Source organism: Chelonia mydas, chromosome 2 (genome assembly GCF_015237465.2).
Source record: "Chelonia mydas isolate rCheMyd1 chromosome 2, rCheMyd1.pri.v2, whole genome shotgun sequence".
In the NCBI taxonomy this organism is placed as follows: Eukaryota; Metazoa; Chordata; order Testudines; family Cheloniidae; genus Chelonia; species Chelonia mydas.
In genome coordinates this window covers 223404611-223427731 of record NC_057850.1, presented here as the reverse complement: position 1 = coordinate 223427731, position 23121 = coordinate 223404611, and the positions used below count along the sequence as shown (strand labels likewise).

Genomic DNA, 23121 nt, shown 5'->3' with positions numbered 1-23121 from the left:
ACCTGTAGAGCCTATGTTAACTTTACACATTTTGTTTTTCCATGCAAATCAATGTTGATGGCTTTAATATATAGGACATTATGATTCTCCAGTACTATGTATAAACTGGCAAAATACAAGCTATATGGAGCTACTATAAGGTGGGTGCATAACTGGTTGGAAAACCATTCCCAGAGAGTAGACAGTGGTTCACAGTCATGCTGGAAGGGCATAACGAGTGGGGTCCTGTAGGGATCAATTCTGGGTCTGGTTCTGTTCAATATCTTCATCAATGATTTAGATAATGGCATATAGAATACACTTATAAAGTTTGCGAACGATACCGAGCTGGGAGGGGCTGGAAGTGCATTGGAGAATCAGATTCAAATTCAAAATGATCTGGACAAACTGGAGAAATGGTCTGAAGTAAATAGGATGAAATTCAATAAGGACAAATGTAAAGAAAGGAACTTAGAAAGGAACAATCAGTTGCATGTATACAAAATAGGAAATAACTGCCTAAGAAGGTGTACTGTGGAAAGGGATCTGGGGGTCACAGTGGATCACGAGCTAAATATGAGTCAACAGTGTAACACTGTTGCAAAAAAACAAACATCATTCTGGGATATATTAGCAGGAGTGTTGTAAGCAAGACACAAGAAATAATTTTTCTGCTCTACTCTGCGCTGATTAGGCCTCAACTGGAGTATTGTTCTCCAGTTCTGGGCGCCACGTTTCAGGAAAGATGTGGACAAATTGGAGAAAGTCCAGAGAAGAGCAACAAAAATGATTAAAAGTCTAGAAAACTTGACCTATGAGGGAAGATTGAAAAAATTGGGTTTGTTTAGTGTGGAGAAGAGAAGACTGAGAGGGGACATAAGTTTTCAAGTACATAAAAGGTGGTTATAAGGAGGAAAAATTGTTCTCCTTAATCTCGGAGGATAGGACAAGTAAGCGGCTTTCATTGCAGCAAGAGTGGCTTAGATTGGACATTTAAGAAAAACTCCCTAACTGTCAGGGTGTTTAAGCACTGGAATAAATTTCCTAGGGAGGTTGTTGAATGTCCATCATTAGAGATTTTTAAGAGCAGGTTAGACAAACACCTGTCAGGGATGGTCTAGATCGGAGTGGGCAACTTTTTGGCCCAAGGGCCATATCCAGGTATGGAAATTGTATGGCGGGCAGTGAATGCTCATGAAATTGGAGGTTGGGGTATGGGAGGGGGTGAGGGCTCTGGCTGGGGGTGCGGGCTCTGGGGTAGGGCCAAAAATGAGGAGTTCAGGGTGCGGGAGGGGGCTCTGGGCTGGAGCTGAGGGTTGGGGTGGGGGGTGAGGGCTCTGGCTGGGGGTGCGGGTTCTAGGGTAGGGCTGGGGATGAGGGGCTTGGGGTGCAGGAGGGTGCTCTGGGCTGGGACTGAGGGATTTGAAGGGCAGGAGGGGGATCAGGGCTGATGCAGGGTCCGGGCAGCGCTTACCTCAAGCAGCTCCCAGAAGCAAAGGCATGTTCCTCCTCCAGCTCCGCAGAGGGGCAGCCAGGCAGCTCTGCGCACCACCCTGTCCACAGGCGCCACCCCTGCAGCTCCCATTGGCTGTGGTTCCAGGCTACTGGGAGCTGAGGGGGCAGCGCTTGAGGCAGGGGCAGCATGCAGAGCCCCCGGCTGCCCCTACGCATAGGAGCTGGAGGGGGGACATACCACTGCTTCTGGGAGCAGTGTGGCGCCACGGCACGTGCAGAGCGGGGCAAGCCTCTGACCCTGCTCCCAGGCTGGCATGTCAGAGCAGGGCAAGCCCCGGACCCTGCTCCCCAGTGGGAGCTCGGGGGCCAAATTAAAACTTCTGAAGGGCCAGATGCGGCTCCTGGGTCGTAGTTTGCCCACCCCTGGGCTAGATAATATTTAATCCTGCCATGAGTGCAGGGGACTGGACTAGATGACCTCTCAACGTCCCTTCCAGTCCTCAGATTCTCCTGCTCACATTCTTCTTCCAGCTTTTTAAAGTTTCTCAGATTTGCATATTAATAAATAATAGTAATAAAACCTAACATTTGTACAGCACTTCACATTTTCAAGTCATTAATCAGATATTAATCCTCACAACACTGCTACAACGTAAATAAATTAGTAGTATGCCAGTTTTACATATGAGGAGACCATTCTTTTTTGGCCATTTTTTAATGTGCAAAATACAGAGAAATATTTTCTTTACTTTGCAGATCACCCATTTGGTGAATCCAATGTGATGACATTTCAAAGGGTATTCATTAGCTTGGGTTATAAAACTGTAAAAGGTTTATTTTATTTGAGTTGATTTTTATGTATTTTCACTTATGCAAAATTCTGTTCACAGTTACATAAGTATAACCCTGGTGATTTAAGTGGAATGTACCCCTTTATCATTAATATCAATATTCTTGAAAAACAAAAAGCAGACCATCACTGGCTAAAGTAGTATCAATTGAGTCACTCAGAAATTTTCTGAATATCTTGTGAAAAGGTGATTATTAAGAGAACAAAGGAATATTTCCATGGCAAAATGTAGTTTTAGAACTTTAGAACAGAGCAGATAATTTAGTGGAATCAGATTTAATATGAGTTTCTTGCTTTTCAGAGGAATAGGTGTAAGAATGACAGACCCAGTCTACCTTAGTCCTTCGTTGGACAATGTGCTGTCCAGTTATTTGTTTTTGCAGGTAAGTGCATTACTAAATGGGGCTGTACAATTTTCAGAAGAATAAATATCCTTCAGGTGGTTCATTAGGACTCCAAAGGGATTCCATTTTCAGAGTGCTTCCATAACACCTAATTCAATACTTTCTTCACGGAAGTTGGTTATAGATCTGAAGAAGAGCACTGAATAAGCTTGAAAGCTTAAGTCTTTAATCAACAGCAGTTGATCCAAAAAAAGATATTATCTCACCCATCTTGACTCCCCGATAGATAGATAGAATAAAGCATTTACAGGTATCTGTTTCAGACATACTGAAACTGATATATATATACACACTCTTTTTGCACGGCTTCGAATCTTCTGGGCAGTGTTTTCAGCTTCTGCTGGAATCTACAAAAGAGCTCTTGTGGTTAGTCTGGAATCTGAGTCTCTTATCACATAAATTCCTATTGTGGTGATGCAGATTATTCAGTCAGAAGGCTATCTTTAGTTAAAAACAAACCCATCACTTGTTTTGGCCTTTAGAAAAATTCTGCTGTGAACAAAACATATGGAAAGTCTTGAACCAGCAAAAGCATTGTGTTCCATATGTAATTCACTACATTGTACCATATCGCAGAAGTTCCAAAGTATAAGTGATATCTTGCTTGTGAGAATATCTAGTCATAGTGCAGGAGATTTAAGGACTATGTTCCAGCCTTAATTTTTCCGTTGTTGGTTTCAATGGGACCTTGTTGTTCTTTTAATATATTGTAGTTTTAAATACATTATTACCATCAAAAGTATTTAATTTAAAAATATTGTCATCTTGGTACTACAGATGAAATATCCTTCTGCATCTTTTAATCGTTGGGGAAGACTGCTTGGGGTTGTGGTGTGGGGGGTGTTTTTTTGTTTTGTTTTCTAACAAATTATATTATAAACTACTACTCGTTCAGGGCAATTGGCACACCAGTCTCATAGTGAGATATGAGATGATAAAACTGCAGTCTTTTATTTGTTGTTTTTTTGTTTTAATATGGGGAGCAAACATTATCTTAGATAAGTAGTAATTCTCATTTCTGTTTATCAAAGTGCAGAATGTAATTAGACCAAGATCTCAACTAGATTTAGTCCCAAGGAATTAATACTCTTTCTAATTTTGGTACAGTATTTTACATAAAGATTGTTCTCTAGTTTAAAAACAAAATGAAGATTACTTCTGACACCTTGTTTTTAAAATAAAAGATAAAAATGGTTTCCAGTGTGTTTCTGAGCTGCTGTGCTAATGTAAAACTTCAGACCAATTAAACCATCATTCATAGCTGTTCTGCCTTTGATAGTCTGAAATAGTTTTATAATTTTGGTTGTATAATGTATAACTCTCAGACAGATGCTTTTGAAACAATTCAAAACGTAGCCAGTGATAGCTATGTCTGCTATGACACTGACAGATCCTGCAGCAGTGCGCTATCATTTGTGATTTCTCTGGTAAGAATCAGTCCTCTATTTCTGTACCTAATGGTTCCCATTTTCAAGGGTGGATCTAATTTTAGAGTTCCCAATTGTGACATTACCCAGGGTAAAATCTGGACTGTTGAACAGCTGTGTCCCCTTAATTCTCTAGCCTGTGGTGCCTTTTACATTGCTGTGCTGTCAGAATATCAACTCCTCGTCTGTTCACACAGCATTCAGCATGCAAAATCACTCCCAGCTAAACACATGAGCGCTCTGACCAGTCACTCATGAATTACATACAGAGTGACACCTGCAATTTCTAGTTCCAGCCTTGTCCCCCAGAAATATGCATCTTGTACTGATCAGTAGTCTTCTGAATAGTACAAGCTCATCGAAAGTCCATCATTTCATTGAAGGAAAATGATAATGCATCAACCTTGTTATCCCAAATAGAGTTTCCTACACACTTTAACCCAAACAAACCAGTTAAGATAAAACAATAAGATAAGTTTATTAACTACAGAATGATAGATGTTAAATGATTACAAGTAATTACAAAGAAAATAAAAGAGTAAAATGCAAGCTAATATCTATCTTAACAAGTTAAGTAAACTTAAAAGCAAAAGTCTGACCACATGCTACAGCAGTCTGTACTAGCTGAAAAGTCTTCCAGCTACGACCACCCTTCCCCCAGTTCAGTGATGATTTTTATCTTTTGAGCGTTGTAGCTGCTATGAGCAGAGATGGGGTGGAGAGATGAAATGGAGGCCGCCATCTGTCATTCTTATATCACTCTCCGCTCTTATTCTCACTCTCCCCTCTTTGAGGATTACCCCCAGTTGGAGTGCCGGTGACAAGCAATATCCAGTGGACATGAGGTTTGAACCATTCCACATGGTGAAATGTAAATTTCTTTTTTATACCTTTCCCCCATTGGGAGAGTGGCCGCTTAAGCAGGTGATAGCTCTTCAACACCTGCCTGGGTGTTGGTCTGTCCTTTTATTCCTGAGAAACTGGTTTGGGCTTGCTTTTCTTAGCTTGGAGAATGTTACAGCAAAATGATACAGCATGTATCAATACAAAATGTATGTACCTTTACATACAATGTTGATACACATATTTTACCAACACAGTAATGTTCAGCAGATTGTTTTCAAGTGATACTTCACAAGGCATATTTTGTACAAAATTTATCATAGTCTTGTAAAAGTGGTGACCATAATAGTAGAGCCCATCACACCAGCTTTAGACACTTGGGGTATGATTTTCAGAAATGCTAAGTAGCTGCAGCTTCCATTGACTTCAGTTAGAGTTGTGGGTATTCAGCACTTCTTAGAAGATGTCTGTATATTCTAAAGATTGGCTCCAAATACCAAATTATCTGATCAAATACCAGTACTCTACCACAGCTGTGGATGTCAACTGGACAATAAAGCATACACGCAATTTTGTTGAGTTCTTGCCCAGATTTTTAACTGAGCTGGAAGACAATATTTTAAAATATTTACATATAATTTAAGACAGCATATTATTTCTTCTTCGAGTGATTTCTCTGTGGGTGCTTCACTTTAGGTGATTGAGTGCCTTGTGCTTCTAGCTGGAGAATTTCGACAGCAGTATCTGCACGTGCGCTCTCCCCGTCTCATGCCTGTTGCAGCAGTTGATTAGCGCTGCGTGGCCGTCATGTCTTCCCCCCTCCCCCCCCCCCCAACCCTTCTCAACTGCCAGGCTAGTTGATTAAGACTTTCTATTTTTCTTCTCCCCATATAAAAAATATTTCTTTATAACTTCATCCTGTCACAGGATAGTCCCTTTGAAATGCCAGGATCTCCTGGATTTAAACGTTGTATCTCCTGCTGTGAGGCAATTCCTATCTCTGATGGACACTCACAATGTATCACAGGCGTGGGGGAAACACATGTACCCCAAAAGTGCATTCATTGCCATAATCTGAAGACCCTCACCAGGAAAACAAGGGACCTCAAATGTAAGCTTATTCTCATGGAGAAGTCCCTCCATCCTGCCTCAGATTCAGAAACGCAAACTTCTCCTGGTGACTAATCACTGAAGGCGGCTTCTGACAGATACCCCTCCTCAGCTTCATGTGGGAAGGACCTGTCTCCTAAAAGACCTGCAAATAGGAGAGCTTGCAGTCTTCCTACCAAACTTGCATCTAAAAAGAAGCTGTGGCAAAGTACCTATGAGTCGGCAGGGGCTTCTGGTACCATCGTTACCGTTAAAGCCACAGACCGTAAGCAGGCAGGCTCCAAAAAGGAAGACGAAGAGACTGCCGTTTTCACTACAGCACTGGCGGCAACAACAAAATCCTCTGTACCGAGTGTCTCTGCAGTTTCTAAGGCACCAGTGCCACCTCCTGACTCTCTACTGCACATCACTGATGCATCGGCACTGAAGCCTCCTAAGTCCTCTGTGCAGTCAATGTAGACGCCTATCCCTACAGCACTGCATTACCCCCAGGTACTGCAGCAATTCTCGGCATCGCAACAAATGCAAGTACCTCCTCTGTTACTGAGAATACAGCAGTTCCTTGCACCTAAGGACCTGACAGTGATCCTGGAACCTGAGTCCCTTCTCCTTGGTACTGACAATGCATTGATGCTTTCAGCACCACGCCCACCACCAGCTGCATTTGCCTCCCCCGCAAGAGGAGGATGAGGAGGGGGAACTTTCTTCATCTCAGCATTCCTTGTCCCTGCAGACCAGTATCAGATCTGAGCCACAAGAGCACTCTAGACACCATCCCAGACCAGACATATAAGGGTGGTATGGACACCCATGGGGAACCCCACCTGTGCCTTTCCCACCACAATGGTTGTTCTAGGACTTGCAGGCAGCATACAGGCCATATTTTCCCAAGCCACCATGCAGCAGGGAAATATAGACACTCTCGCCAAAGCCAGTAGCACCACCCGACGTCTCCCAAGAACAGACTTTTGAGGAAACCAAGCAGAGTTAGACCAGGAGGCTATTCCTATAACCAGCTCGTCTTCCTCACCTCACAAGACCATCATGCCTCCGCCCCCTACTACTGGATATGATTTCAAACAGTTTCAGGAACTGTTTGAAAGAATAGCTGACACACTTCAAATCCCTCTTAAAGAGGTTACCGAATCCCAGCGTAAGTTCTTGGACATGCTCCACAATTTGACATCTTCCAAAATTGCCTTGCCCATAAACAAAGCCATTATGGAGCCCAGCACAACCATCTGGAAAACCCCTGCCACTATCCCACCTATGTGTAAGAGGGTTGACAAAAAATATTATGTCCCTTCGAAGGGGCTAGAATTTTTTTTTCCCACCCCGCCCCAACCAAATTCTCTTGTGGTGGATGCTGTTAACGAAAGAACATAAGAGTGGTCCTACTTGGTCAGACCAAAGGTCCACATAGCCTAGTATCCTGTCTCCTGACAGTGGCCAATGCTAGGTGTCCCAGAGGGAATGAACAGCACAGGCAATCATCAAGTGATCCAGCCTGTCGCCCATTCCCAGCTTCTAGCAAACCCAGATTAGGGACACCATCTCTGCCCATCCTGGCTAATAGCCATTGATGGACTTATCCTCCATGAATTTTTCTAGTTCTTTTTTGAATCCTGTTATAGTCTTGGCCTTCACAATATCCTCTGTCAAAGAGTTCCAGAGTTGACTGTGCGTTGTGTGAAAAAATACTTCCTTTTGTTTGCTGCCTACTAATTTCATTTGGTGGCCCCTAGTTCTTGTGTTATGAGATAGAGTAAATAACACTTCCTTATTTACTTTCTCCACACCAGTCATGATTTTATAAACCTCTATCATATCCCTCCTTAGTTGTTTCTTTTCCAAGCTGAAAAGTCCCAGTCTTATTAATCTTTCCTCATAAGGCAACATTATTCCAGGTCCACACCTCATCATAAGGAGGCCTACCACAAGGCCTACTCATCAGCAACATTACAGTTTAGAATTGCCAATTATGAAACTCTCTTGGCAAAATATGCCCACACAACATATTCAAAATTAGCAGACTTTATTGAACTTACACCAGAGAAAAAGGGAGAGCAGTTTACATCACTCATTTCTGAAGGCCACCTTATATCTCGAACAGCCTTTGAGACAACATTGGATTCCGCTGACTGCAAGGACCATTGCAACTGCCATAGTAATGCACCGGGACTCCTAACTGCACCTGTTGGGGTTTCCAAGGGAGGTGCAATCAACCATAGAGGATCTTACTTTTGAAGGTCCAAAGCTGTTTTCCAGGAAGATTGACGAGTCACTTCACTCCTTAAAGAACTTGAGTCACTCTTAGATCTCTAGGCATCTATACACCTGCAACAAAATGTAAATAGGGCAAGTATTCTATGTCACAACGTCTTAGGCTCTGTACACACAGAACCAGAGTCAGTATGATCCTCAGAGACCACCCAAACGAAGATGAAATTCTTCACAGCCATCCACATCACAGCAACCCATCTCCAAAATACAGATTTGAAGATTTGGTCACGGGATTGACAGACCTCCCCCAACTACTGTCGCTAACTCCACACTCCACCAACCATCTGTTTACAGACCATCTGGTACCCTTCTACCCATTCTGGCATATTTATCACGTCTGACGAATGGGTACTAGAGATTAAGACTGGCTATCCCATCCAGTTCCTCTCCATCCTCCCTCCCTGTCGCTCTTCAGGGACCCCTCTCATGAGTCACTCTTGAGACAGGAAATAGAATACCTTCTGCAACTAAGCACGGTAGAACCATGGCCAGTACAACATGGAGGGAAGAGCTTCTATTCTCATTATTTTTTAATACAATTAAACAAATTCGTCAAAAGACATTTCAGGATGGTGACTTTAGCAACAATAATTCCTGCATTGGAATGAGGGGAATGGTTTGCAGCTCTTGACCTGCAAGATGTATATTTTCATGTCACCATGCACGCAATACACAGGCAATTCCTCCAATTTGTATTGGGACAAGACCACTTCCAATACACGATACTACCCTTTGGTCTCTCCATGGCCCCTCGAGTGTTTTCCAAAATTCTAGCAGTAGTGGCAGCCCACCTACACAAGCAAGAGGTCATGATCTACCCGTATTTAGATGATTGTCTGATCAAGGCTCACACTCAAGAAGAAGCCGTCAAAGCCATGCAAAAGACAATGTCACTTTTCATAGATCTCAGTCTGTAAATAAACCGTCAAAAGCCAACACTAACACTAGTTCAACAACTGGACTTTCTTGGGGCCTACCTACACTCTATAGAGGCGAAAGCATCACTACCACTTCAGAGATTTGTTGCCCTGACAGACTTGATGGATACCATGATACGCAGTCTACAAGTATCTGCTGGGACCTGCCTTCGTCAGCTAGATCACATGGCGGTGACCTGCCTTCGTCTACTAGGTGTTCATGTCGTAAATCATGCCAGACTAAGCGTGCGCTGCGGGCAAGCTTGCCTCAGGACAGTGTGCATTCCACGCAAACACAGACTGAACAAACTCCTAAGTATGCCAGTGAAGGTCAAGAACTCGTTACAGTGGTGGACTCACCTGCACAACGTGTGCACAGGCATCCCCTTCCTACACCTCCCCTCGCGTCCCAAAATGGTAATTACAATGGATGCCTCCCTACTGGGATGGGGTGCCCACTTAGACAGCCTCACAGCATAGGGCAGTGGTCTCCTTTGGAATCAACACTCCACATTAACATTCTGAAACTGCAAACAGTTCATAATACCTGTGCGCACTTCATGCCTCTAGTTGAAAACAAAACCATACAGATCATGATGGACAAACAGGGAGGAGCGAGATCGTACTCCCTATGCACAGAGGCCATAAAGTTGTGGACGTTATGCATCGAACACAACGTCAACGTATCAGCCGCCTACCTACCGGGATCTCAGAGTATCGTGGCAGACGCTCTAAGGTGAAAGTTCACACACGACCACAAGTGGAAAATAAACACGTCCATGATTTAGAACATATTTCAACAATGGGGATTCCTATTGATAGACCTATTTGCCACAAGCTGGAACAGCAAATGTCCAACTCCAATGCTCCAGAGTGGGTCTGGGACCAAAATCCATATGAGATGCATTTTTCATCCCATGGGGTGCACTTCTCCTGTATGCCTTCCCTCCCATCCCACTACTGCCCAGAGTCACACACAGGATCAGATCTGATCAAGCCAAAGTCATTCTGATTAGCACCCACCATACCTACAACAGATGTCAGCATGACCACCACAAGTCCTTCCACTTTTTCCAAATCTTTCTCAGGATGCAGGCCAAACTTTGCAAACCTGGAGATGCTCTGTCTGAGAGTTTGGCTCCTCAATGGTTTCAAGGTGAGGAGATGATCTGCTCCAAAGAAGTTAAGGAATCTTTCTAAACAGCAGACGGACAATTACACACTCGACATACCTCCACAAATGGAAGAGATTCCACATGTGGTGCCTAAACAAACAAATGGAAGCCACCAATTCTACCCTGCCCATAGTCTTGGACTACATCTTTACCTTAAGAAATCAGGTCTCTCAATGAATTCATTACAATTACAACCTTCCACCACAAGGTGGATGGCATTTCGGTCTTTGCACACCCAACTACTAAAAAATTCCTGCAGGGTGTTCGTAACCTCTACCCAGAACCTAGAGCCCCAACTGCTCCGTGGGACCTCACCTTAGTGCTTCGATCTCTGATAACTGCCCCATTCAAACCTCTGGCTACATGTTAACTACTACATCTTTCCATGAAAGTAGCCTTTCTAGTAGCCGTCACATCAGCAAGGTGTGTCGGAAAAATAGGGGCCTTTATGGCAGACACACCATGTACGATTTTTCTTAAGAATAAGGTGACTCTGAGACCCCCAACCCTAAATTCTTGCCTAAAGTCTCTTCTTTTCACCTCAACCAGCCAATCCATCTTTCCACATTCTTCCCTAAACCTCATAAGGATAGGCAAGAGGTGACATTCCACATAAGAGTGGTCCTACTTGGTCAGACCAAAGGTCCACATAGCCCAGTCCTATCGTCCATTCAGAATTAACTCCAATCCACTCCTTTCACCTGAGGTGCACTGCTCTACAGCCACCTGAAGTGGAGCTTCCACAGGGACATCACTCGAAGAAGAAGAGGGTTACTTACCTTGTGCAGTAACTGAGGTTCTTCAAGATGTGTCTCCCGTGGGTGGTCCCCTACCCTTCCTCCTCCCCTCTACTTTAGAGTTCTAATTAGTCCTCTGCGGAAGAGAAGGAACTGGGGAGGGGTGGCGGCTGCACAGCGCTAATCAACTGCTGCAAGATGGGGAGAGCACGTGTGGCCCAGCCAGGTACTGCTGTCGAAATTCTCCGACTAGAGTTAGAGTGTTCGATCACCTAAAATGGAGCACCCACGGGACACACATCTCGAACTTCAGTTACTGTGCAAGGTGAGTAACCCTCTCTTCTCCCCAGTACATGTACTCTGTTAATGCAGTGCAAAGCCTGCTTGCAAATGCCTTAAACCATGTGTTTGAGATCTAATGTTAGCATTGGATCTCTAGCTTTGGAGCTGTAGTTTACATTTGTAAAAAAATTAAGTTTCGGTTAGTATTAGTATTCAGATTAAGGAATCTGATTGGCTAATCTACAAACACCTTGTCTATACCAAAAACAAGCCGCATCTCTGTCTCCTTCCTGGTTTCTCTGAGCATGCCTCCTCATGTGTCAGGCTTCTTGCCTTCACCTGTCTTCAGATGGAATTCCAGTTCTCCCACTCCATGCCATTCCCTGGACTACTGTACCTTGTGTATCAACTGTGCTTGTACAGCAGCTGTGACTGTGATTCTTCCCTTGTGATCAGTGGTGTGTATATAGTGACTAGAGAGCCACCTTATTGTTTATTTTACCAGTTGGAACAAAGCTTTTAGAGAAAAGGGATTTTAAAACAAACAGTATACACACAAATCTATCTTGTCTCTAGGCTTGCTATCCCTAAGGGTGGCCTGGGCAGGTCTGACTTCTTCAGGCACTCCAGTGGGTGCTGAGTGTCAGCCTGGCTGTTCAGCTTCTCAACTAGCCTCCCGCATAGAGAGAGTGAGGGCTTTTCTACACATGCAGAGGCGCAGCTGCACCAGTGCAACTGCGCTGCTACAGCACTTCTGGTGAAGACGCTCTATGATGATGGGAGAGAGCTCTCCCATTGGCATAATAAAACCACCTCTGCAGTCCACGGTTTACACTGGCGCTTATGTCGGTGTAACTTATGTTTCTTGGGGGGGTGGTTTATTTACACCCCTTGAGCAACATAAATTATGCTGACATAGCCCGAGGCACTTTTTATCCAATCAGATTTCCTTTGTTTCTGTCAGCTCCTGCTCTTCAGCCCTGCTTCTCAAAACCAGATCATTGCTCCTGCTCTTCAGCCCTGCTTCTCAAAACCAGGTCATTAGGCTCTGCAGGAGATTGAGGCAGACTCCAGAGCTAACAACTCTGCCATTGTTCCATACAAATCCTCAAATGTTTGCTGGGGGGTGTTTTATTCTGAGCCATTATTCTACTTCCTACTTGCTTTCTTTACAGCCCTCCATTAAGCTAAACAAATACATTCATACAGTAAATATCCTAATGACCAGGTCAATATGGTATTACAGGACAGCTCCACAGTCAGTCACAGTATCATCCTGTTTTATTTAGCTTTATAGTTGCCTTAGTCATGAATCCCCAGGAAATGCCCAGCACCTCAATTGTTAATGCTTAAGCTTAGGAGAAAAGCGACCAGAGATGTAAAGTGAAATATAGGTATACACTTAATATGAAGTATTTAAATTGAAATTATTCAAGCTCTGTACTAGAGAGAGCAACAAAAATATAAGTGCCTTCACTGATTGATGAGATGGTTTTCAGTATATATTCCCTTTGTTTGTTATCGCTGAAATAAAACTGTTTTAAAGCATTAATTCAAACTTTTTGTTTTAATAATAGAACTTGCCCTCTGCAGTTGTAAGCCATGTTTTAAACCCTCAGCCAGGAGAGAGAATTCTGGACATGTGTGCTGCACCTGGGGGAAAAACAACTCATCTTGCAACATTAATGCATGACCAGGTAAGAAAAATCATTGAGCATTTTTTATCTCAGTAAGGAAGGTTTGACCTGCATTTCACTAGCATGACTCACTTCGCTTATCTATTGATATCCACAGATAACACAGAATAGCAAACCATTTATATTTGAACATGCTGCTTACTTTGCTGAATGTCAGAATTATTGAAATAAATACAGGTCTGTCTTATCACATAGTCACTTATTACAAATAGAACCTTATTTGCCTCAAACTGATCTGGTTTTAGTGGACATTTGTGACCAAAATTTTTTTAAAAAGTGTTCTAATCTTTGTTTAGCAGAAGCGTTAATAATGCGTAGGGCAGTGTTGAGAAATGTACACAAGCCTTGAAGCTGATGATGTATGGGAAGCATAAGGAGTTATTTCTAAAATGCCCTAAGACTCCACAACTCTTTACAAAACACAGAAAGACAAAGTCCTTGCCCCAAGGAGTTTTTCAGTCTTGGAGACAAATAAAAGAAAATCAGAAGCCCTATTTATATTGTAACAGATTAACACTGTTAAAACATCCCAATGCAAATCAATAAATCACTGTTTATCCAGTAGACACTGGAAATGGTTACTTGTATCTAATGGCTTGTCTACACAGATCAGTAATGCTGAGTAGAGGGGTGTGATTTCTAAAGTGTATTAATGTGTTGTGCATTAATTGGTCCATGTAAACCCTGATGGCATGCACTAAAGATTCCCTGGTGAGATTTAATGTATAATGTATAAATGATACTGTATTTAAGCACGGTCATTGTTCTTTGAGTGATTTCACATGTGCATTCCCCTCTTGGTATGTGTGCATCCCGTGCACAGTCATTGAAAATTTTTCCTTTAGTGGTACCTGTTTGGGTGACTTGAGCACCCTCTGCTGCTGTGCACTGGTATAAAGGGCTCAACTGCCCCATAGCTCCCTCAGTTCCTTCTTACCTCTTGTGATGGTCACTGGAATCACTTGGCTTGCCTTGCCTTAGCAAGTGCTCTTAGTATTTGTGTGCATTGTAAATTAATTGTAGATAAGTGGTTCGCAACCTTTTCTCTGCTGCAGCACACCTTTAATTATTTTGAGGCATACCACCATATTGTCTCCAAATGAACTCTGCCTCTTATTGTCTCGGTTTGAGCCGATTACCACCTTTGCCATTCACAGTCTGTACAATACAGTTAATTATGTTACACTCTAACATCATTAACTATATTGTACAGACTGTGAGAAGTATTTTCAGTTGACTCACACATTCACATCAAGATGCTAAATTTTTTTTTATTATATGAGGAACAATAAATAATTCAAAAGTTGAACCAATCAAGAAACCTCAACTAACGATATTATATATCAAGATTTATGGTATTACCTTTTTATCTTTGAGGTACTTCTTTTTTAGTATGGCTTTGGAAGTGAGCAGCATCAAATGCCAAACTCTAGGTTAGAGATCCGAGCCTCGCACTATCTGATGTGGAATGGAACTCCAAAATGCTGCCCTAAATTCGATTAATAGAGCAATGATGCATGCTGAGATTCACAGTCTGTGATGAGTGACAACAATATATAAAATATATATATAAAAAAAAAATAACAAAAAAAAATTTAATCAGACTGGGGGTTGGGGTGCAGGGGGGTAGCTCAGTGATGCAGGCTCCAGGCGTCCTGTCACCCCTCTGGCTCCTATGTAGAGGCGTGGCCAATGGGAGCTACGGTGGCGGCACTTGGGGTTCGGGCAGTGTGTGGAGCGGAGCCCCCTAGCTGCCCCTATGCGTAGGAGCCAGAGGGGGGACATGCTGCTGCTTCCGGGAGCTGTGCGGAGCGGCCCCCGACCCTGGTCCCCGGTTGGAGCGCCAGAGTGGGGCAAGCCCCAAACCCCTGCTTTTCAGTGGGAACTCAAGGGCCAGATTAAAACGGCTGTCTGGCCGGATGCAGCCCGTGGGCTGTAGTTTGCCCACCCCTGGCTTAGACCTAAACCCGTGCAATTTATCTGTGCTAGAGAGAAGATCTTTGTTTCTACTTTGCGTTTTCCTGTTCAGTTCATTGAGGTGGCAGAATATATCAGCCATGTCATGTCAACAATCAAGTCCATGTACATTGATTTCTCAGAAGTTAGGAACATTTTGATCTCCCCTCTCAGCTTATACAAGCATGAGAGAAGTTTTCCATGGGAAAGGCAGCATACTTCAAAAGTAAACTCTGGTGCTCCACTCCTGTTTCCTTACACATCAAGAAGAAAAGGCATGATTTTAAGGGCCGCAATTGTATAAAATTCACTATCTTTACTGCGCCATCTAATACTAAAGACTTCTTCTGGCAGTGTTTCAGCAACGAGAGCTTCATGGTGCAGGAAACTGTGAGCTACCAACATATCTGGGTTTTGATCCCAGACCTTGCTTCCAAATCCTTCACTTTGCCAATTGTGGAGCATGCCCCATCTGTACAAATACTGATACAATTTTTCCAGTGGAGTTCTCCTTCCTCAAGGTAGACTGTTGTCACACTGAATATTTCTTCTCCAGCCATGTGACCTGGCAGTTCTTTGCAAAACAAAAAAATTTCTTTGATAGTATCTCCATTAACGTACTTTACATTACATTTTCTGCTTGATTTTAATTTTTCTTGGAGCATCATCTCAGTATCACCTGACGTGTCATTAATGAGGCGACTTACCATATTATCTGAAAGGGGAACTTTTTCAATTTCCTTCACTCATGTGCACCTAACATTACTCTCCTGATTTCTTAGCATGCTGGTAAAATTAATGTCTCTGATTGTATGTGGCTTTCTTGCCTTTGCTACAAGCTCAGCGATCATGTAGCTTGCTTCCAGTGCTTTGTCATAAAATGTTGTGCAGTCTGTCATCAGTCGCGTTTACTTTTCATTCTGATCCCTCAAACGTTTTAAAAAAAATTATGTCCTTTTTGGCAAAGGATGAATGTTTGCTTGTAAGGCGTTGTTTTAACTTATGTGGCACCATGGCATGGTTTGAGAGTTTCTCCTTGCACACAAGACATTTTGGAAGAGAGCAAGATGGTTCTCCTATAGACGGCAATCCAAATTGCAGATGGGTCTCACAGAAGTGTCGGTTCACCACTTTAACTTTCTTTGTTTCATGTTCAGTTTTATCACTGCAAGTAGATGTGGAACTACCAAAATCTTTTTTTTTCTTCAAATATTTGTCCATTTTTTGGGTCATTAATTCAAAATTCATCACTGTAACTTTGAGATTTGTAAGATTTGAAAAACACACCACCATGTGACTCCTCTAACTCAAGTTCATATGAGCGTAGCATAACATTGCGTCTATCATAGGCCACTCCTAATTTTGTCTCGTGAATATTCATGAGCCAATCCAGAACGAGGCTAATAGGGTTAAAAATCAAAACACCATGGCAGCTAACATTAGGTCATGATCGGTCTTTTGTGCCAGAATTAACATTTTCAAGAGTGGAAACTAACATTAAAGCTAAATATAAGAACTCTGGACAAAAGCATGCTCAGTGGAGAAAGTGACACACACTTGAGAATAATATTTTGGGATGACAAGCAATTAATAATTAATCATTTCTTCTCATTCCCAAAATAGTCTTCCCAACTTTCTCCACTATTTTTAAATGCAATATTAAGTCCCACTCAGAGTTGCCAATATCTAGAAATCAAAAAATAAATGTCAGACCTCAACAAATCAGAAGATTGACCCCCAAAACATGTAGTTATTTACAAAGAGAGTATATTGTGTTTTTCAGTCTACTGATTTGTGAACTGCCCCGCCCTTCCCCAGAGAGTGAGTGTGTGTTAGAGCTGTCCATGCTCTCAAATGAATTAGGTATGAGGATTTTGGCCCTACTGCAGGAGTTCTCATCCTACATCTAACTGTTCCCTGTCCAGCAATGAATTCTGACCCTTAACCTCCAAATCAGTTCTGTGCTGCTAGTCTCCAAATCACTTCTGCCCCCCACCCCGTATCACTTCTGTTCTCACCCTCCACTAGTCCCGCTCCCACCTTGCCCCACTACTTCTGCCCCTCCAACTCCCCCATCAGTTCTGCCCCCATCCCCACCTCACACCAGTTTTGCTGCCCCTGGCTCCTCCACCTCGCACCTAGCCCCCACCCTCCAGTTCAGCCCCCCTGCCTCACATCTGCTTCTCCTGGTGTTCTTCCCCACTCCCTTCCCAATCCTGAGTGGTTGCAGCGGGGGTCCCTGCTTCCCATCGCGCGGGGGGGCTCCAGGGGCTCTTCCACCACCTTTGGCCGGCGGCTGCAGAGAGGGGCAGAAGAGCCAACCCATTGCTCACAGGAGGGGAGGGGGAAGGAGAGGGAGATTGAACTCTGATTGGTTGCTCTGCCCCAAAGGAGATGGGGTAGTGTGACAGATGGCCAATCAGAAGGCAGCTTCCTCTCCTTCTTTTCCCTTCCTTTGCCCCCACTCCGCAGGACTCAGATTTGCTATCTTAATCTGGCATTGGGGAATGGAATGTGACTCATGCATAATATTTGAAAGGGGCATAATCCTAGAGAGCAAAAGTACAGAATGTGATCTGGCTCCAACACTAATTTAAATATAAGTGACTTTTTTTGTTCTCTCATCTAGTTTTTTAAAAAATGTCACAGCGCACCTGTTCAGGCCTGACAGCACACCAGGAAATACTGTTCTAGATTTATAGTGTTAGTACTTGGGTAATAGTGTGGGTAGTGTAAGTTTTCCTTTTGGCCCCAGGTTTGTTTTTTTTTCCATTACTCAGTACCAAGGGATACCTTGGTCACCAGGCTTCAAGCCCTGCATCTCTTGTGGTAGGTCAATGTCCATGAGCGATCCAAACTCAAACTGCTTGAAGTGTTTAGAGAAGCTCATATTCAGGATCATTGCCAGATCTGCAAAGACTTAGTCTTGGACAAGGAAAGACAGAGAAGCCAGGCTAAATTTTTTGTACATGGAGGTGGCCCTAAGATCTGTATCTGAGCCTGGTTGGTCAGACTCGGCACCGAGTGTTTCGGTGTTTGTTAGGAGTGCTCCTCCAACGTTGCCTGAGTCCTAACACTGCTCACCCTCCTCAGTGCCTCAGAGGAGGCATAAGACCTCTAAGCAGACCACTGAGAGGGGAAATTCTGCTTCATGCACATATATAGTCCAACATGCCAGGCTGCATCTCAGGGCTCTTCAAAGGTGGCTGGCCTCTGTTTGTTCACCATGTGCTTGCAAGTACTGACTTCACTAGATTGGTGGACAGACCCACCCCCCATGTTTATGCGGGCGTTCCCTTTGTTCACCTTCAGCCTTGCTGACGCTGGTGACAGATGCATCTGCCCTGGGGTGTGGAGCCTCCTTTGGGCTCTCTCCAAACTCAAGGTTTGTAGTCTTCAACGGATCTCTCTCTTCATATCAATGTCAGAGAGCTAAGGGTTGTTTGCCTTTCCTGTCAAGCCTTCCTGTTGCATGTTAAGGGGGAAACCCTGTTTGTTTTCACAGACAACGCTGTGGTGATATTTTACCTCAACAGGTGGGGAACTTGCTCTTGTCCTACTTTGTCAGGATCCAGTTCACCTATGGGACTTTTGCTTTGCCGGTTCAATCAATCTGCAAGCCTTTTACTTTCCAGGAGTGCAAAATGAGCTGGCAGACCAACTAAACAGATAATTTAAGAGTTTCCAAAAGTCTCTCTGCCCGATTGCAGCCAGATGAATTTTCCAATAGTATGGGACTTCTCAGATAGACTTATCTGCAAACAAGGCCAACAGGAAATGGCCAATAGTTTTGCTCCCTACAAGGCCTCAGTCCCAGTTCCATCACAGACGCTTTCCTGCTACCCTGGAGGAACAAGCTGTACTATGGTTTTCCCCCAATCACCCAATTTAGCACTGCTAAAGAGCAAGCTGGACTAGGCCCAAGTTATATTTCTTCTTTGAGTCGATGCAGACATGTATTCCAAGTAGCTGTGTTCATGCAGCAGAGCCAGAGACTTTTGCCTAGTAGTACCCATAGAGGAGTGGTAGTTGCGCCTCATGTCTGTAGACCTGTTTCTGGCTATATGAGGCGGCACTGCCCTGATCCCCCTCAGTTCCTTTTCATGGCCTGTCTGCTGCAGTCGGAGCTCTGTGTGGTGGTTGTTTTCAAAACCTTGCAATTCATCCTCTTAGGCTAGTTCGCTGTACATAGTTAATAGTTTAGTTAGTGTTAGTATAAAAGTTATAGAGTATAGCATAGTGGTAGCGGTAGGGCTAATTCAAGCACTGCCTTTCACGTGAAGTGGCAGTTCCCTATAGTGACCCCCACACAAGGTGCTTGCTCTATCTTGGTGAAGCCCACCTTAGAGAGCGCTGTTTGATCTGTAGATCGTTCAAGAAGAGGACTTGGGTGATGCGGAACCTTCGCCTTAATTGGCATCTCCTTGAATAGGCCACGCCGTCTGACCTGGTACTGAGGCCTTCCTCGGGTTGCAGATCACCCTCTGGCTTGGAAAGTGCTGCTGCCGCCTGTTCTAGGGCAGGGGTTCTCCGAAGAGGTACAAGAACTGTTATCTATCATTGGCACCAAATAAGAGGTCTCATAAGAGCAGTGGTGAGCATTCCAGGGCCTGGGGGGGACTCTTCTGTCTCCCCTAAGAAGAGCGTGAACCAGCACAGGACCGACTCTGGCGCGTGGGATGTGTGGGCACCTCTGACCCTCTTTTGGTACATGGTAGGGAGGGCAGACACTTGTATCGTCCACTCCATTTCTGGCCTCCAGGTGTCTGAGTCCAGGACCAACGGGAATGATGCCAGTACCAACAGTGCCTGTGACATGGGCGTATCAGGCTGTGGCAGATGTACTCTACCTTTCGATCCTGTCTATGCCACTGGTCCAGGCCTTTGTGAAGCTGGTGAGCACGATGGCCCCTCAGTCAGAGCGTGCTGCTGAACCTTTCAGGCCTTCAGCACTGCACCAGAAAGCACCCCTCCCGGTGATTGGTATAGACCCAGCGCCAGAAGTAGTAAAAGGTTCTTCAGTACTGGGCCTTTCCTTGTCACCAGAACATTCAACACCACAGTTGGTTCTGTGGAGGTTTTCACCACACCCGATGTCAACACGCTGTGTTACCACTGTTTGCACTGGGACAGACCTTGCTTGCTTCACTGACGTTTTTGGCACTGGTAGTGCCGACTACATCAGGAGTGTCGATTCTGACCCTATTCTGGGCCATGGATGAGTCAGCTCGCTTGTTGGCTCCTTCTGGAGTCACTCCCCCAGTGTCTCCAAAGTCCTGGGACTCTTCTGTTTCAGAGTTGGGATCCTTGTCCTCCCACTCCACTTCACCAGTGCGGCTACCAGAGATGGCATGCGCTCCGAGGTCGGGATGGAGGCCTCTAGCCTGGCACCTACTGGCCACCAATGTTTTACCCATACCAGTGGCCCCCTTGGGCGCAGTGGGAAGCTCCTCGCTCCCAGAAGTCTCATTTGTCATCCAAGTCAAAAGAGGGGTTGCCTGCTCATACAGCATTGGTGGCTACGGATCAGTTGTGAGTCCAGACACCCATGGCTTCCTTTCCTGTGAAGCCACTGGAGTTTCCCTATCTGGAGGCTACCTCAGAAGCAGGACCCATCTATAGCTGAGCCAACAGCCTCGTCCTTGTCCCTGGACAATGCGGTGCTTCCTAGTCTCTCCTCCCTTTCTATCCCTCAGGACTTCAAGGCATACTAGGACCTTTTATGCCGGGTTGCCACATTCCTCCATATTCAAGCAGAGTGAAGTCAACCTTGGCTCCTGTCATAAATATAAAGGGAAGGGTAAACACCTTCAAAATCCCTCCTGGCCAGAGGAAAAACCCTTTCACCTGTGTAAAGGGTTAAGAAGCGAGGATAACCTCGCTGGCACCTAACCAAAATGACCAATGAGGAGACAAGATACTTTCAAAGCTGGAGCAGGGGGAGAAACAAAGGTTCTCTCTGTCTGTGTGATGCTTTTGCTGGGAACAGAACAGGAATGGAGTCTTAGAACTTAGTAAGTAATCTAGCTAGATATGCTTAGATTCTGTTTTGTTTAAATGGCTGAGAAAATAAGCCATGCTGAATGGAATGTATATTCCTGTTTTTGTGTCTTTTTGTAACTTAAGGTTGCCTAGAGGGATTCTCTGTGTTTTGAATCTGATTATCCTGTAAGGTATTTACCATCCTGATTTTACAGAGGTGATTTTTACTTCAATTAAAATTCTTCTTTTAAGAACCTGATTGCTTTTTCCTTGTTAAGATCCAAGGGTTTGGGTCTGTGTTCACCTATGCAAATTGGTGAGGATTTTTATCAAGCCTTCTCCAGGAAAGGGAGTGTAAGGTTTGGGGAGGATTTTGGGGGGAAAGACGTTTCCAAGCGGGCTCTTTCCTGGTTATATATCTGTTAGATGCTTGGTGGTGGCAGCAATAAAGTCCAAGGCAAAAGGTAAAATAGTTTGACAGCTCCCACTCAGCAAACAGTTTGCCAGGGCCCTGTCAGATTTTCAAGCAGCGTTTCTGCAGGAGAATACTCATAAACACAGCCCTCTCTCCCTGGGTGGCCCTTCCAGTTAACAAGGTGCTCCTCGAGCCTGCAAGAGCTTTTTGGGCTACACCAGCCTCTGTACCATTAGTGTCAAGTGCTTAGAGAAGCGCTATTTTGTGCCTGTGGAGGGATATGAGTGTTTTTCCCCATCTAGCCCCAAACTCCCTGATGATCACAGTGGTGAATGACAAAGCCCAGCAGGGCAGGTTCAAGTCCAACCCCAGGGACAGAGTCTTTAAGTGCCTGGACCTCTTGGGCAGAAAGATATACACCTCCTCTTCATTACAGGTGAGGATTGCAAGCCAGCAAGCATTGCTGGCCAGGTATGGCTTTCTTAATTGGTTGGCTATGGCCAGATTTGAGGAGCAATTGCCCAAGGCTTCTAGTGAGAAATTTTGGGTGTTTTTCACTGAAAGCTACTTGGTGGCCAAAACATCTCTGCAGTCTGCCCTTCGTGTTGCATGCACTTTGGGCAAGGTGATGGCCTCAGCAATTACTGTGAGGAGAGGGCTTCCTGCCTTCAGAATTCAAGGATTGCTCTGGATGTCCAGCAAGCAATCGAGGACTTGTCCAAACACAAGGTTCACCTGTTGAAATACAAGACAGATGAAACCCTGCATCTTTTAAGGATTCAAGGGCTACCAAAAGGTCTTTGGGGGTGTATATGTCACTGTGGGGCTCAGCAACAACAGCTGTACAGGCTGCAGCATCCTTTTGTGCAGCCCTTCCCCTCAAGACAGAGAGACTACCCCATGAAGCGGGACAGGTCTCACAAGAGGAAGCAGTCAAGCTCAGGGCCTGGCCAGTCTGTGTGCCTTCCCTCTGCGCCTGCTAAGTGCCCATTTTGACTCACTGATCCAGAGCATTGTTCCAGTTGTTGGTCCTCCCTCGTTGTCCCCCCATTCCTTTGGGGATAGGCTGGCCCGCTTTTACAATGCCCAGGTCTCGAATTACCTCTGACAGCTGGGTTCAAGACACCATCAGATCATGTTATGCCATCCAGTTGCTCTCCACGCCCCCTCCCTACCCCTCTTCCCCATCCGTCTTCAGGGACCCCTCTCACAAGACATTGTTCTTCCCAGAGATCAGCTCTCTGTTTGCGTTGGAAGTGGGGGAGGAGGTTCCGCAAAACACTGGGGTTATGGGGTTTACTTCTGGTATTTCCTGATACCAAAATCCAAGGGCAGAATGAGGCCCATTCTTGACCTCCGCGGACTCAAACAAATTCGTCACATATATGAGGTTCTGCATGGTCACTCTGAGCTGTCCTCTCTGCTTTGTCTCAGAACTGGTTCACTGCTCTGGACCTTCAAGACACTTAATTTCATGTGGCCATTCTATCAAGTCACAGGAAGTTTCTTCACTTCATGATAGGAGATTGTCACTTTCTGTAAACCGTTCTCCTGTTTGGCCTTTCTTCTCTCTCCCACCCCCAAGTCCTTGTCAAATCCATGGTGTTGG

The 23121-nt window shown here is 44.5% G+C and overlaps 1 protein-coding gene across 16 annotated transcripts in view; it reads left to right on the top strand.

Moving 5' to 3' along the window:
• NSUN6 (NOP2/Sun RNA methyltransferase 6) overlaps nucleotides 1–23121 on the top strand; it is a 55826-nt gene that overhangs the window by 15857 nt on the left and 16848 nt on the right. For all 16 annotated transcript variants that reach the window (XM_037890810.2, XM_037890813.1, XM_037890804.2 and 13 more), the window contains 2 exons: nucleotides 2586–2667; nucleotides 13040–13159. In XM_037890810.2, coding sequence (XP_037746738.1) covers nucleotides 2586–2667; nucleotides 13040–13159 — 202 coding nt within the window. The remainder of the gene's footprint in view (nucleotides 1–2585; nucleotides 2668–13039; nucleotides 13160–23121) is intronic.